Source organism: Sorex fumeus, unplaced genomic scaffold (genome assembly GCF_029834395.1).
Source record: "Sorex fumeus unplaced genomic scaffold, SorFum_2.1 ptg000007l, whole genome shotgun sequence".
Classification (NCBI taxonomy): domain Eukaryota; kingdom Metazoa; phylum Chordata; class Mammalia; order Eulipotyphla; family Soricidae; genus Sorex; species Sorex fumeus.
In genome coordinates this window covers 7,444,433-7,458,404 of record NW_026606064.1, presented here as the reverse complement: position 1 = coordinate 7,458,404, position 13,972 = coordinate 7,444,433, and the positions used below count along the sequence as shown (strand labels likewise).

Genomic DNA, 13,972 nt, shown 5'->3' with positions numbered 1-13,972 from the left:
TGCATAATCTTCTTAGTTTAATGTAGTCCTAGTTGTTAATATTTGATTCCACTTGCATGGTCAGCAGTGTTTTATCTTTGAAGATACCTTTAGCTTCAATATCGTGGAGGATTTTTCTACATTTTCTTCCATGTACCTTATGGATTTGGGTATGATGTTGAGATCTTTAATCCATTTTGATCTGACTTTTGTGCATGATGCTAGATAGAGGTTTGAGTGTTTCTATTTCTTCAATTTCCTGAAAAAGCTTGAAAAGGAATGGCAATAGGTCCACTTTAAAGGTTTGGAAGAATTCACTAGTGAATCCATCTGGACCTGGGCTTTTTTGGGGGTTAAGACTTATGATTACCGTTTCTATTTCTTTAATAGTGATAGGTCTATTCAGGCATTCCAAATCTTCTTGTTTCCGCCTTGGGAGGTTATAGGAATCTGGGAGTTTATCCATTTCTTCTAGGTTCTCTTGATCTATGGCATACAAATTGTCAAAGTAATCTCAGAAGATCTTTTGAATATTGGAGTTTCTATAGTGATATCCCCTTTTCATTTCTGATTTAGTTCATTAGGGTTCTCTCTGTCTTTTTTGTGTGAGTCTTGCTAGTGGTTTATTGATCATGTTTATTTTTTCAAAGAACCGGCTCTTGGTTTCATTTATCTTTTGGACATTTTTTTAAATCCATCTCATTGATTTCTGCACTATTTTATTATTTTTTCCCTCCTATCTAGTTTGGGCTCTTTTTGTTGATCATTTTAAAAAATCTTAAACTGTGAATTGAAGTTATTTATGTGGGCCCTTCCTTCCTTCCTGATAAACACTTGCAGAGTCATAAACTTTCCTTTTCACTTGGTTTAGCTGTGTCCCACACATTCTGGTAGCTCATGTCCTCATTCTCAGTTGTAGACGCCTTCATTAAACCAAGAACTTCACACAGGAAAAGCAAGAGTTACACCACTGAGCCCAATCCTTAGCCTGTTGCTCAATCTTCCATAGCATGGAATCCAGAAGTCCAGATTCCACCTTCAGTTCTGAGAAAAATATCAAACCTCAGACTAGGGTATGGTTTTAGTAGTAGAATGCATGCTTCACAGGTGTCATGCCCTGACTCAAACACCTGGTAGCTGGCATTTACATTCTAGGGAAAATATAGCTTTTACAAGTCTTATTTTTCAAAAAGAAGTCTATGTCTGAACTCCAAGGTGTGTCTAAAAAATCCCATATCCTATTTTGTATTTATCCATGTCAAAATGAGAACCAGTGTCCTATACTAAAACTTTCCATGGTCCTTACTTCTTGTAACACTAATCTAAAACCAGAGATGCCTGTGTTGATTTATAGAGATCAAAGCAGGAGTAAATAAAAAAAAATTAGCTAGTGCTTTCAGCCAAGATTACAACCCAATTAAGGATTCTCTGAGGATTTGCAGGACAATGCATCACCTCATCTTGTACTTTGGGAAAGATTATTTAAAAACTTCTCCAGAAACAATGGCAAACAACTGGAGTTAATGGAGGAAGAATAACAGAGAAGGGATTTTAAGAAAAATAGCAATCAGAACCATGTATAAATAACAGAGTGATCTTAAATAACAGAGTGATCTTTATCCTAGCCATTCAGCCAATAGGATACAGATTCATTTTTGGGACCTGCTCCCAATTTACCAAGATCTAGAATGAGGGTTTAAATTAAATAAGAAAGAAATTCATTCCACATTATATAGTTCTTTTTGGGAAACAAGGCTGGCAGAATTGATTTTGGAATGCAGTATACAATAGAGTGAATTTTATTTATGACTAATTTTATAGCTCCATGTGTAAATTTTTCCGATTGGAACAAATTTTCATCTTCTATGTTGCTTTTAATTTGGATTGAATATAGTTCTAAGGTATGTGAGGGAATTGGCTTTGAAAATGCATTTATACATTTTTTTGGGGGAATATAGAAAGTGAGTAGAAAATAATTACTAGAGCGATGAAAAGTATTTTGAAAGTAATATAGCAAATTTTATAAGTAAATCCAGAATAAAAATTATCTAAGAAAGTAAAAGGTTCATGGGTGAGTTTTCTCACGAGATAAGGATACCAGTTTCTATGGCTGTCAGGTCCCTTCTCTGAAGGAAGAAAACAATGGCTGGTCTCAGTCCGAAAACAGAGGGCTCCACAGTCAACTAGATCCAGGTCTGTGATAACTCAACCTTTCCTCTGATTTATACTGATCCACTTTTGTCTCTACTGGGAAAGATTTTGTATTTAGATTCTGTGCTGTGTTTGAAGGTTAAAACATTTTCTGTAAAATGAACTGAAATAGGAAAATATTAACAGGAAACAATACTTGGTGTCTGTTGAAAACTGAAACATTGTAGTTAAATTTATGCCACATTGTTATTTGTGTAACGTTTTGAATTTCTTGTCATTCTCATGAATTCTATGTCACTACACATCACATTTTTTTAAACTAGGGTTTTTGAATTAAATCTCTTAATCTCACATCATCTTTGACAAGAGCCATGAAGAGCTCAGATTAAACTTTCCTAAAAAGGAGACATCATTTCTCAGTTTTACTAAAGCTAAAGGGTCCTAAATTTGGCCTCTGATTTTAGAAATTTTAGAGGAAAATTAGAATGAGATGGTTATACACCATTCTGGCATAAATTTGTAGGAGAAGATAAAGGAAACAAGAAGGGATAAAATACCTAAAGATCTTTTTTTGTAACAAGTACTATTATTAACCATGATATAGATTAATAAAAAAAACAACCAGAAAAATAAAATATTCCTGTAGATATACTTTATCAGTATGTATAAAATGCATTAATTGAGAAAAGCAATGATAACTCATAGAACACTGATGATGTATAATGTAATAAGTCTTGGCAAATGCTTATTTGATATAATCTTGTACTTTCTTTATTATTATTACTGTTTTTTTTTTTAAATTTTGGGTCATACCTGGTAGTACTCAGGGCTTACCCCTGGCTTTGATTTGAGGGTCAGAGAATCATGTAGGGTGCCGAGCATAAAAGTTGGGTTGCCTGTCTGAAAGGCAAGCACCCTATCCAATAGTATTAACTTTTGAAATAATATTGTGATATATATGTACATATAACTCTGTTGAAAAACAATCTAACTTTTGAATGATTTTTATGATGAAATTGGTTCCTAAAGCAAAGTCAGTTTTGAAACTGCAGAGATAGAAAATTAACTAGTAGAGATAGAAAATAAGCTTGGAATTCAACTACGAATCCAAATTTACAATAAAAATTGATTTTATCCTGTTGTTTATAAGATAGTCACTATTGAACTAACATAAGAAAAAATTAATCACTTTTCATGTTCCTTTAAAACTATCTGCAAAATAACAGGTGTGGAAGGTAAAAAATACCAATGCCAGAGACCAAGACTAGAAAGTGATGTCATATTTCAGAGTTGAGTTAAAATTATCATCACTCAAATGTACCACATCTTTGAAATGGATCATGTGCTCAGATCCCAAGGTGCATCCATGGAAAAGAGGAGGAATATAACGGAATTCATCCTATTGGGCCTGACCCAGAACCCAGAACTGCGCCAACTCCTGTTTGCTCTGTTTCTAGTCACCTACTTGGTCACTCTGGTAGGTAACCTGCTCATCTCTGTCACCATCTTCATCAGCCCAGCCCTGGGTTCTCCCATGTACTTTTTCCTGTCTTACTTGTCCATGATTGATGGTTTCTACTCTTCTTCCATTGCACCTAAAATGATCTTTGACTTGATCTCTAAAAAGAACACCATCTCCTTCAATGTCTGCATGGTTCAACTTTTTGCAGAACATTTGTTTGCTGGGGCTGAGATTGTGTTGTTAATTGCCATGGCCTATGACCGCTATGTGGCCATCTGTAAGCCTCTGCACTACAAGACCATCATGAGCCGACCTGTGTGCACTTTCCTGGTGGGAATTTCTGGGGTGATAGGATTTCTTCACGCAGGGATTCAGCTTTTGCTCATCCTCCAGTTACCTTTCTGTGGTCCCAATGTCATTGACCATTTCATGTGTGATTTAATTCCTCTCCTTGAACTCGCTTGCACAGACACCCATACGCTGGGGCCCCTGATAGCTGCCAACAGTGGGTCAATGTGTTTGCTCACATTTTCCATGCTGGTTACTTCCTATGTCATTATCCTTCTTTCCCTGAGGAACCACAGTGCTGAAGGGCGTCGCAAAGCTCTGTCCACCTGTGCCTCTCATGTCAGTGTAGTCGTCTTATTCTTTGTTCCTGGCACGTTTCTGTACCTAAGGCCTGTCATCTCCTTCCCCACTGACAAAGCTGTGACTGTGTTTTACACCATCGTAACTCCTATGCTGAACCCTTTAATCTATACCCTTAGAAATAAAGAAGTGAAAAATGTTATGAAGAAACTCTGGAGACAAATGATGAAAACTGCACATAAATAAATCTTGTAATTAAAAACAGAGGTGATAAGAATGACAATTAATAGAGATTTCTTTCCTTCACACTGATAAAACCTAGCACAGTTAATATATCTATACCATTTTGTTCAGAGTCCACAATTGAAAACTTTATGGCTTGAATCAGTTTTATGGCTTGAAAATTTTATGGCTTGAATCAATTTTATGGCTTGAATCAGAGTTTTCCAGACATGTCATTGGGGGCAAGGCTGACATTCATTATGATACATTTTCCACAAGTTTGAAAACCATGATTTATATCTGGAGCTCTATCAGTGTCTTATTAATGTTTTAAAATAAGAATAACATAAGAAAGTAATTGAAATGTAGCTAAAATTTCAGCAATTTTATTATGATATTTAAAATATCTTTTTGGTATGAAAGTACATGTGGTAACCGAAATATGAAGAACCCACTATAGTTAAATTTTTGTCTAAGTCTGAAGATGAAGCAAATCAACAACAATATTCTTTTGTGGGATGAAGTACCAGTGGTAAATAATCCATACCTACTGGTGCTCAGTGTTTTTTTTTTTGACTCTTCGCTCAAGGGAGCTCTTTTGTGGTGTAATATGCAGTGCCAAAGATTGAACCCGGGATTTGTCACATAATTTACGAATCTTAGTTCCCCCTCCACTTCTTTTTGTTGATAATATTCAACAATATTATTTTTTTTCTTTTTGTGTTGCCCCTGGAAATGCACAGAGATTACTGATGGCATTGCTTGGGGGACCATGTGTGATGCTGGGAATCAGACCCAAGTTGACTGCATGCAAGGCAAATGCCCTACCCACTGTGCTATCACTCCAGCCCCTCAACAATATTCTTGAAGACTCATTGTAGCTAATATTTGAGCTAGAATGAAGTGCTATTAAAAAAACTGCATGAGAAATAGATAGGAGCTTCATGATGTAGCAATATCTAAATGCACATCTTCTTTCATAGTTTGAGAGTTTTAGAATTGCTTACATCATATCTATAAAACACTGTTCAGATATTGCACGTTTCCAAACATAAGTACTTCTAAAGAGATTCTATTTCAGCCAAATTCAGTAGTCTACCAAATAATCTTCAGAGATATTTGAGAGTAGAACTGAATGAGCTAAAACAAAATTGATAAATTCAGCGTGGAATCAGAAAAATATTTCCATACTAAAGCCTGTTTTGTAAAAAAAAAAAGATTTGGAATAAAAATGGTTGCCTTGATATGATGATGAAAAAAACAAGTTTGACTCTTGGATTCTGTATGTTTGTTCCAAGACAGGGCTTGGAACTTGGGGAGTGATGAGCTAAACTAGAAGTGACCTAGTGACAATGGTGGAACATTTTTGGCTGATTGTTGTTATTATAACCTTGTACATGCAGAGCATAGCAATTAATATAATAAACCATGTCATCTCTAATAATAAATTTTTACAGGTGAAAAATTTGTATCATGGAGCTGGGAAACAATAATCATAAAACATTAAAATGAATCATAGAAATGAATCCATATTATGAAAGGAAAACAATTCCCAGACATTCATACAGAATGTAGTTTGGAGTGTAGTTTTGGTATCTGAGATTAAAAACTTTGGATCAAATAGCCTTTGTTCATTTTGCCTCAAGCACAATTCATTTTGTAAATATAAACAAGTCACTTCATTTTTAAACAATGAATCAGGAAGTAACGTCATGGACTTGCTTCAATTTTAAGAATTAAATTATGGTGAAAAAATGAGTACATACATGGAAAGTATCATGCTAAGTGAAATGATTCAGAAAGAGAGGGACAGACATAGAAAGATTGCATTCATCTGGGGAACATAAAGTAACAAAACAGGAGACTAACACCCAAGAATAGCCGAGATAAGTACCAGGAGGTTTACTCCATGACTTGGAGGCCAGCTGCACACTCTAGGGGTAAAAGCAGCTCAGATAGAGAAGGGAGCACCAAATAAAGGGTGTTGGGAAGATCCGCCCAGGATGGGAGATGCATGCTGAAAGTAGACTATAGACCGAACACGATTGCCACTCAATGCCTCTTTTGCAAACCACAGCACCCAAAAGGAGAGAGAGAACAAAAGGGAATGCCCTGCCACAAGGGTGGGACGGGATGGGGTGTAGGGGTGGGGGTGGGAGGGATGCTGGGAACATTGGAGGTTGTGAATGGTCACTGGTGGAGGGATGGGTACTCAATCATTGTATAACTGAAACCCAAGCACAAAAATTTGTAAGTTTACAACTGTACCTCATGGTGTTTCGCTAATAAAAATTAAAAAATAAAAATGATTACAGAAAAAATTGCTGAGATACTAAACAGAGATGTTAAAATGTACAGGGAATTCTGGGAGTTGCAGTGGCTGATAGAGATACTCTAAAATACCTCTATTGTCCTTCTCTAACCATGCCCATTGATGATCCATGGCATGGTCAAACATCTGTCTGAGTATCATGTCATTTCAAGATATTCACAACTGCCACTTATTTATAGTATATCATCAATGTAGCAAGGTACTTAATGCAGACAATGATCAGGTCTCTGGATCCAAAGCTAGCTCAATTTTAAAGTTCGTGCCTTGCACACGTGAGTCATGGATTCATTTCCACTGCTGGTTGGAGCAACAGTGAGATGGGAAATCTGAGGTTTTTGTTAATGATGGTCCCAGTCCCTTCCAGTCCTCTGGAAGAAGAAAATAATCTCCAGAGGTTAAAATATCTATCTCTGTTGCTGTAGGTGAAGGGATATATATGATAACCTTTCAGTATCTGTATTGTAAACCATAATGCTCACTGTCATCCTGTTGTTCTGCCAAAAGGGGGGGGGAAGAGAGAGAGAGAGAGAGAGAGAGAGAGAGAGAGAGAGAGAGAGAGAGAGAGAGAGAAAGAAGCACCTGAGACATATGTGAAGGGACAGATGTTGGAACTTGGAACATTATATAACTAAAACCCAATCATGAACAACTTTGTAACTGTGTATCTCATTGTGGTTCAGTTAGAAAAAAATATAAAGCATCTATCTCTGTACAGAGCTTGTGGCTCCTGAGGAAGTGCCCAGAATCAGTGTTCAGGATAAGTCTGCTCACCGGGGGTTCTAATAGCTTGGATATTTAATTCCCTAATGTTCTTGAGGTGACATTATACAGGATCAGCTCACACTATGTATCAAGGCCTTAAAAATAGGCTTTGCCACGATTTTCTATAAGTGAGCATCTGATGATTAAATGTCAGCAATGCTATGTTTTACATAACCAAATTCATCCTTCAAAGTTTTAGTTGTGGATTCTAAATAGAGAATAAATTGGTATCATGTAAAGCAAGGATGATGCAATGATGATATAATGCTTACTAAGCATTTCTGTGAATAAATTCTGATCTAAGTATCACTGTCACTGTATCACTGTCATCCTGTTGTTCATCAATTTACTCGAGCAGGCACTAGTAACGTCTCTATTCATCCCTGCCCTGAGATTTTAGCAGCCTCTCCTTACTCATCTTTCCCAAGGCTGCCATATTGGAGGCTCTTTCAGGGTCAGGGGAATGAGACCTGTTATTGTTACTGTTTTTGGCATTTTAAATATGCCATGGGTAGCTTGCCAGGCTCTGCCATAATCTAAGTACACATTTTAAAGGAGCAAATCCATAGACAAAGTGGATTTTGTCTTTTATTTCTTGTAAGTCTCCAACTATGGAAATTATAATCCAAAACATTATATATTTTTTTACCTTATGGGGTAGGCATCAATACCAATTGAATATACTGGAATGAATAATCATGCAGCTTTCTGTCTATATTTACTATGGAGAAAGTCCTTCATATTTATTCAGTTGCTTCATTCTCACTGTTCAATAAGTTAATAATTTTCATGGTCTTGTTTCATAAATCAGTACACCAAGACAATTAGTTAAAATTTTAATGAATCGGAGTTTAAATATGACTCTGAGTGATCAGAGCTACATTTGTGCTTATCCAACACCACTTAGACAATCCTTTAGTTTGACACAAAATTCAATTTTTTAAATTTTATTTCTAATTTCCAGAACTCTCTTTTGATCTTTAACTCCCTTTGACCTTTGTTGATTGAATTAATGTAAAAGAGGGTTTTTTTTCACAATGAACCAGGATCAGAGAGCATTAGTGGATATCTTTTGGTGGTGACAGGTAATATTTATGAGACCATGAATTTAAATTTTTTAAAAAAATTAACTTAATTTTATTTTTATTTACTTATTGAATCACCATGAGAACAGTTACAAAGTTTTCAGGTTTAAGTATTGGTCATACAATGATCAAACACCCATCCCTTCACCAGTGCACATTTTATACCACCAAGAACCCTAATATATCCCCCATTCTATCCCTCCCCCTGCCTGTGAAGAAGATGATTTCCATTTAACTCTCTCTCAACTTTGATTACATTCATTGATTAGACAAAAGATGCACCATTATTATTTGGAATTTTCCCCCAATAATCAGACCTGCTGAAGAGACATCATTAAATAATTTGTTTTCTACACTACTTCAGGAAATAAAAGAGGACATGAGGAAATGGAAAGATATCCCCTGCTCATGGATTAGGAGAATTAACATTACCAAAATGACAATGCTTCCCAAAGCATTGTACAAATTCAATGCGATCCCTATAACGATACCCATGACATATTTCAAAGAACTTGAGCAAACATGCCTGAAATTCATATGGAACAAGGAACAATAAGCACCCACAAATAGCTAAAGCAATTCTTGGGAAAAAGTAAATGGGAGGAATCAACCTTCCTAACTTCAAACTGTACTACAAAGCAGTAATAATTAAACAGCATTGTAGTGGAACAAAGGCAGAGCTGCAGACCCATGGAACAGGGTTGAATATACTGATATCTCCCCCCAAGCATATGATCATCTAATCTTTGATAAGGAAGCAAGAAATGTGAAGTGGAGCAAGGAAAGCCTCTTTAACAAATTTTGCTTGAAAAGCTGGACAGCTGCATGCAAAAAGTGGGCTCAGATCTCTCCCTAACACCATGTACAAAAATAAGATCAAAATGAATTAAAGATCTCAACATCAGACCGGAATCCATAAGGTACATTGAAGACAAAGTTGGCAAAACACTCCATGACATTGAAGCTAATGGTATCTTCAAAGATGTCACGCCACTGGCCAAGAAAGAAAAAAAACAGAGATAGACAAATGGGACTATCTTAAACTAAGAAGCTTCTGCACCTCCAAAGAAACAGTGACCAAAATACAAAGACAGTCTACAGAATGGGAAAGGATATTCGCCAAGTACACATCTGACAAGGAGTTGATATCAAGGCTATACAAAGTACTGGTTGAACTCCACAAGAAGAAAACATCCAACCCCATCAAAAATTGGGGCAATGAGATGAACAGAAACTTTCCCAAAGAAGAAATCCAAACGGCTAAAAGGCACATGAGAAAATACTGTACATCATTAATCATCAGGGAGATGCAGATCAAAACAACAATGAGATATCATCTCACACCCCAGAGACTGGCCCACATCCAAAATACCGAAAGCAACTGGTGTTGGCGCGGATGTGGCGAGAAAGGGCCTCTCCTTCACTGCTGGTGGGAATGCCGACTGGTTTAGCCCTTTTGGAAAACAGTATGGACAATTCTCAAAAAATTAGACATTGAGCTCCCATTTCACCCAGCAATACCACTCCTGGGAATATATCCCAGAGAGGCAAAAAAGTATAGTCGAAGTGACATCTTGCACTTGTTTGTTCATTGCAGCACACTTTACAATAGCTAGAATAGGGAAAAAACCTGAGTGCCCGAGAACAGATGACTGGTTAAAGAAACTTTGGTATATCTACCCAATGGAGTACTATGTAGCTGTTAGAAAAGATGAAGTCATGAAATTAATATACAAGTGGTTCTACATGGAAAGTATCATGCTAAGCAAAATGAGTCCAAAAGAGAGGGACAGACATAGAAATATTGAATTCATCTGGGGAACATAAAGTAATAAAATAGGAGTCTAACACCCAAGAATAGTCGAGATAAGTACCAGGAGGATTACTCAATGGCTTTGAGGCCAGCCTCACATGCTAGGGGAAAAGGCAGCTCAGATAGAGAAGGGATCACCAAATAAAGGGTGTTGGGAGTTTCCTCTCAGGATGGGAGATGTGTGATGAGTACAGTAGACTATAGACTGAACATGATTGCTACTCAATGTCTCTTTTGTAAACCACAGCACTCAAAAGGAGAGAGATAACAAAAGGGAATGCCCTGCCACAGAGGTAGGGTGGGATGGGGGATGGGGGTGGGAGGGATACTGGGATCAGTGGTGGTGGAGAATGGGCACTGGTGGAGGGATGGGTATTTGATCATTGTATAACTGAAACCCAAGCACAAAAATTTGTAAGTCTACAACTGTACCTCATGGTGTTTCACTAATAAAAAATAAATAAAAAAATTAAAAAAGAGTAGTGCTCAGCATCACTCAGCCCGAAGAAGCAAAAGCTCTCTCTGATTCTCCTCATGGTAGGAGATTCTCAATAAAATTATACCAAGTAGGGCCAGGCTACTCCTGGTGATATTAAGGTAAGTAAGCCACATGGTTAGGCCCTAAGAATGTGGTGTACACTGATTGGTTCTTTTATTGCTGTGACCCCACTGGGCTATGTTAGTGGAGTTTGGGGTCTCTATAACCACATCTAGCACTGTGCGGGGGTCATGAGAGGCAGAGAATGAGACAAGGTCTACACATAGAAAGTGTGTGTCACCCAGTTTCTGATCTATGTTCCCAGCTCTCCCAGCAAAATATTAACCAGACAAATTTTATGACATATCAAAAGATTCTTCCATCACAATCAAGTAGGATTCATTCATGAACAGAGAATAATTCAATATATGCAAATCAATTAACGTGTACACTTCACAACAAAGGGACAGAGAGCATTATGTCTTTACAAAAATAGATACTTGGGGATTGGTATGATAGTGCAACTGGTTGATATGCTTACTTTGCCTGCAGCCAAGCTGGGTTTGATTCCTGGACCGCGTATTCCCCCTGTCCCCACCCACCACCTTCCACCCAGTGCAGAGTCAGGAGAAAGCCCAAAGTACTGCTATGTGTGGCACAGTCTAAAAACCCAACCAACCAATCAACAAACAAAAAACAGATGCTGAGAAAACAGGTAGATTCACAATGAAAAAAGATATTTTAATAAGTTCATAAAAATGAAAAGAGAGAAGTTACAACAGTTTCCTCGGAAAAACAAAAGTTTATCATCAGAGGTTACTATAAACAACTTTATTGCCATTAAAGCTTGCATAAGAAAGCTAGAAAAATAGATAATTTTTTTGAATCATACAACTGCGTTTTGGTTCTCTAAGCAACTCTAAGAATGGTCCCTGAGCACAGAGCCAGGAGGAAGCCATGAGTACTGCCAGATATGGCCCCCAAATAAACTATAAATAAATAAAATTGGAAAACTACTGCTCTGTTTTGGAGAATGTGGTGACTGTATAGGAGAAAGTGCATTCATACCATATTATCTGGTGAAGGGCTAATGCTGCAGGAGCCGTGAGAGTAGGTCGCCTGGTCTGTCCATGATACCAAGGTCCTTCAATATTTTAAAGAATGAGCAATAATACAGCAGGTAGGGCACTTGCCCTGCATATAGTCAACTGGGGTTCTATCCCTGGCACCCCACAGGCACCCCATTGTCCTGCAAGGATGTTTCCTGAGCTCAGTCAACAGTAAATCCTGAGCGCAGCTAAGTGTACCCCTGCTCCCTTCATAGAACCTGAAACAAAAATCAAAACAAAACAGAAAACATTGAGTGATAAAGATGCTCAGACTGAGAGTTAGAAGAAAATAGAGAAGCTTATTAGAAAGTAGAAGAGAAAGACACTCCAGTAGTATCAGGCTGAGTTAAGTTAGGCTCGGTTTTGTGGGATTTTTTTTTTTAATAGAAAAATTGGGTCTTTGTGTTACCTACCAAAATCTTACTCTGCTGTGGGCCAAAGTTCATCTGCAGAAGTTATGGGCTAGGGCATATATTCACATTGTAGGGCAACCATAGCATTTAGAAGTCTTGTTTTCAAAGAGAAGTCTATATCCGAACTTTAAGCTATATCTAAAAGTATCCCATATCATATTCCATATTTATCAATGTCAAAATGAGCAACAAAGCCCCATCCCTAAACTTTCCACATTTCCCTCCTTTAGTGTAACACTAATCTAAAGTCAGAGATGACTCTGATGGTGTGTGGAGATCAAAACAGGAGCAAATTATAGAATTTAGCTGGTGTTCCTGCCAAGCTTACAAACCCAATTAAGTACTCTCTGAGGATTTGCAGGTCAATGCATCACCACAGCTTGTACTTTGGGAGAGACTATTTAAACACTAATCCAGAAATGATGGTGAATGACTAGAGTTAATGGAGGAAGAATATCAGAGAAGAGACTTTAATAAAATACCAGTCAGCTCCATGTGTCAACAGGATAAAGATTCATTTTAGAGACTTTGCTCTCAATTTACCAAGATCTAGAATGAGGGCTCAAATTAGACCAGAAAGAAATTCACTCCACATTACTCAAGTTCTTTTTGGGAACCAAATCTGGCAGAATTAATTTGGGAATGCAGTATGCAATTGAGTAAACTTTATTCACGATTACATTTTATAGACAAGTGCTAACTTTTCCTGATTGAAATTTTTCATTCTTTGCATTGCTAATAATTTAGATATAATATAGTTCTAAAGGACATGAGGGAGTTGACTTTGAAGATGAATTTACATATTTGTAAGCAACCAAGAGAGTGGAAAATAATTCCTAGCACAATAAAAGTATTTTGAAAATAATATAGATCAGTTCTTTTTGTGAGTAAATCCAGGTTAAAACTTATCAAAGGGAGTAAAAGGTCCAAATAAAAAGATCATAGGTGAGTTTTCTCATAAGTTTCTATTGCTACCAGGCACCTACCTTGAAGACATGAAGACAATGGCTGGACTCAAAATGGAAATGGAGAACTCCACAGTCAACTAGATCCGGGTCAGTGGTAACTCAACCTTTACCCTCAACTTAAGCTCATCAACACTGAATTCACTGGAAAGAGATTTTGTATTTAGATTTTGTACTTTGAAGGTTAAAATTTTTCTTAAAATGAATTGAAACAGGGAAATATTAACAGAAAATTATACAATGGTGTCTGTTGAAAACTCTGAAACATTGTGGTTGAATTTATGTCATGCTAGCTAAATTAATTCTGTAGCATTTGAAATTTTTATCATTCTCATGACTTCTCTGTCACCACACTGAAGTTAGAGTTTGTGAATCATGTCTATTAATCTCATATCACCATTTATAAGAGCCATGATAAAGAGTTCAGATTAAGTTTTCCTCAGAATAAGATATTGTTCCCTACTTTTAATAAAGCTGAAAGGTCTGAAATCTGACCTCCGATTTCAGAAATTTTAGAGGAAACTATCATGATAGAATTGTATACTATTATAACATGGATTTGTAGGAACAGATGAAGAGAAAGAAGAGATATAAAATATCTGATAATCTTTTT

The 13,972-nt window shown here is 36.8% G+C and overlaps 1 protein-coding gene across 1 annotated transcript; it reads left to right on the top strand.

The window, feature by feature from the left end:
* Nucleotides 1-3,496: 3,496 nt before the first annotated feature.
* On the top strand, nucleotides 3,497-4,426 carry LOC130041174 (olfactory receptor 4C45-like). Its single transcript, XM_056133221.1, has one exon. The coding sequence runs from the start codon at nucleotides 3,497-3,499 to the stop codon at nucleotides 4,424-4,426; it is 930 nt and encodes a 309-aa protein (XP_055989196.1).
* The last annotated feature ends 9,546 nt before the right edge of the window (nucleotides 4,427-13,972 follow it).

What these genes read in the sequence shown, in the direction of transcription:
- LOC130041174 (XM_056133221.1), top strand. Translation starts at nt 3,497, where the DNA reads ATGGAAAAGAGGAGGAATATAACGGAATTCATCCTATTGGGCCTGACC.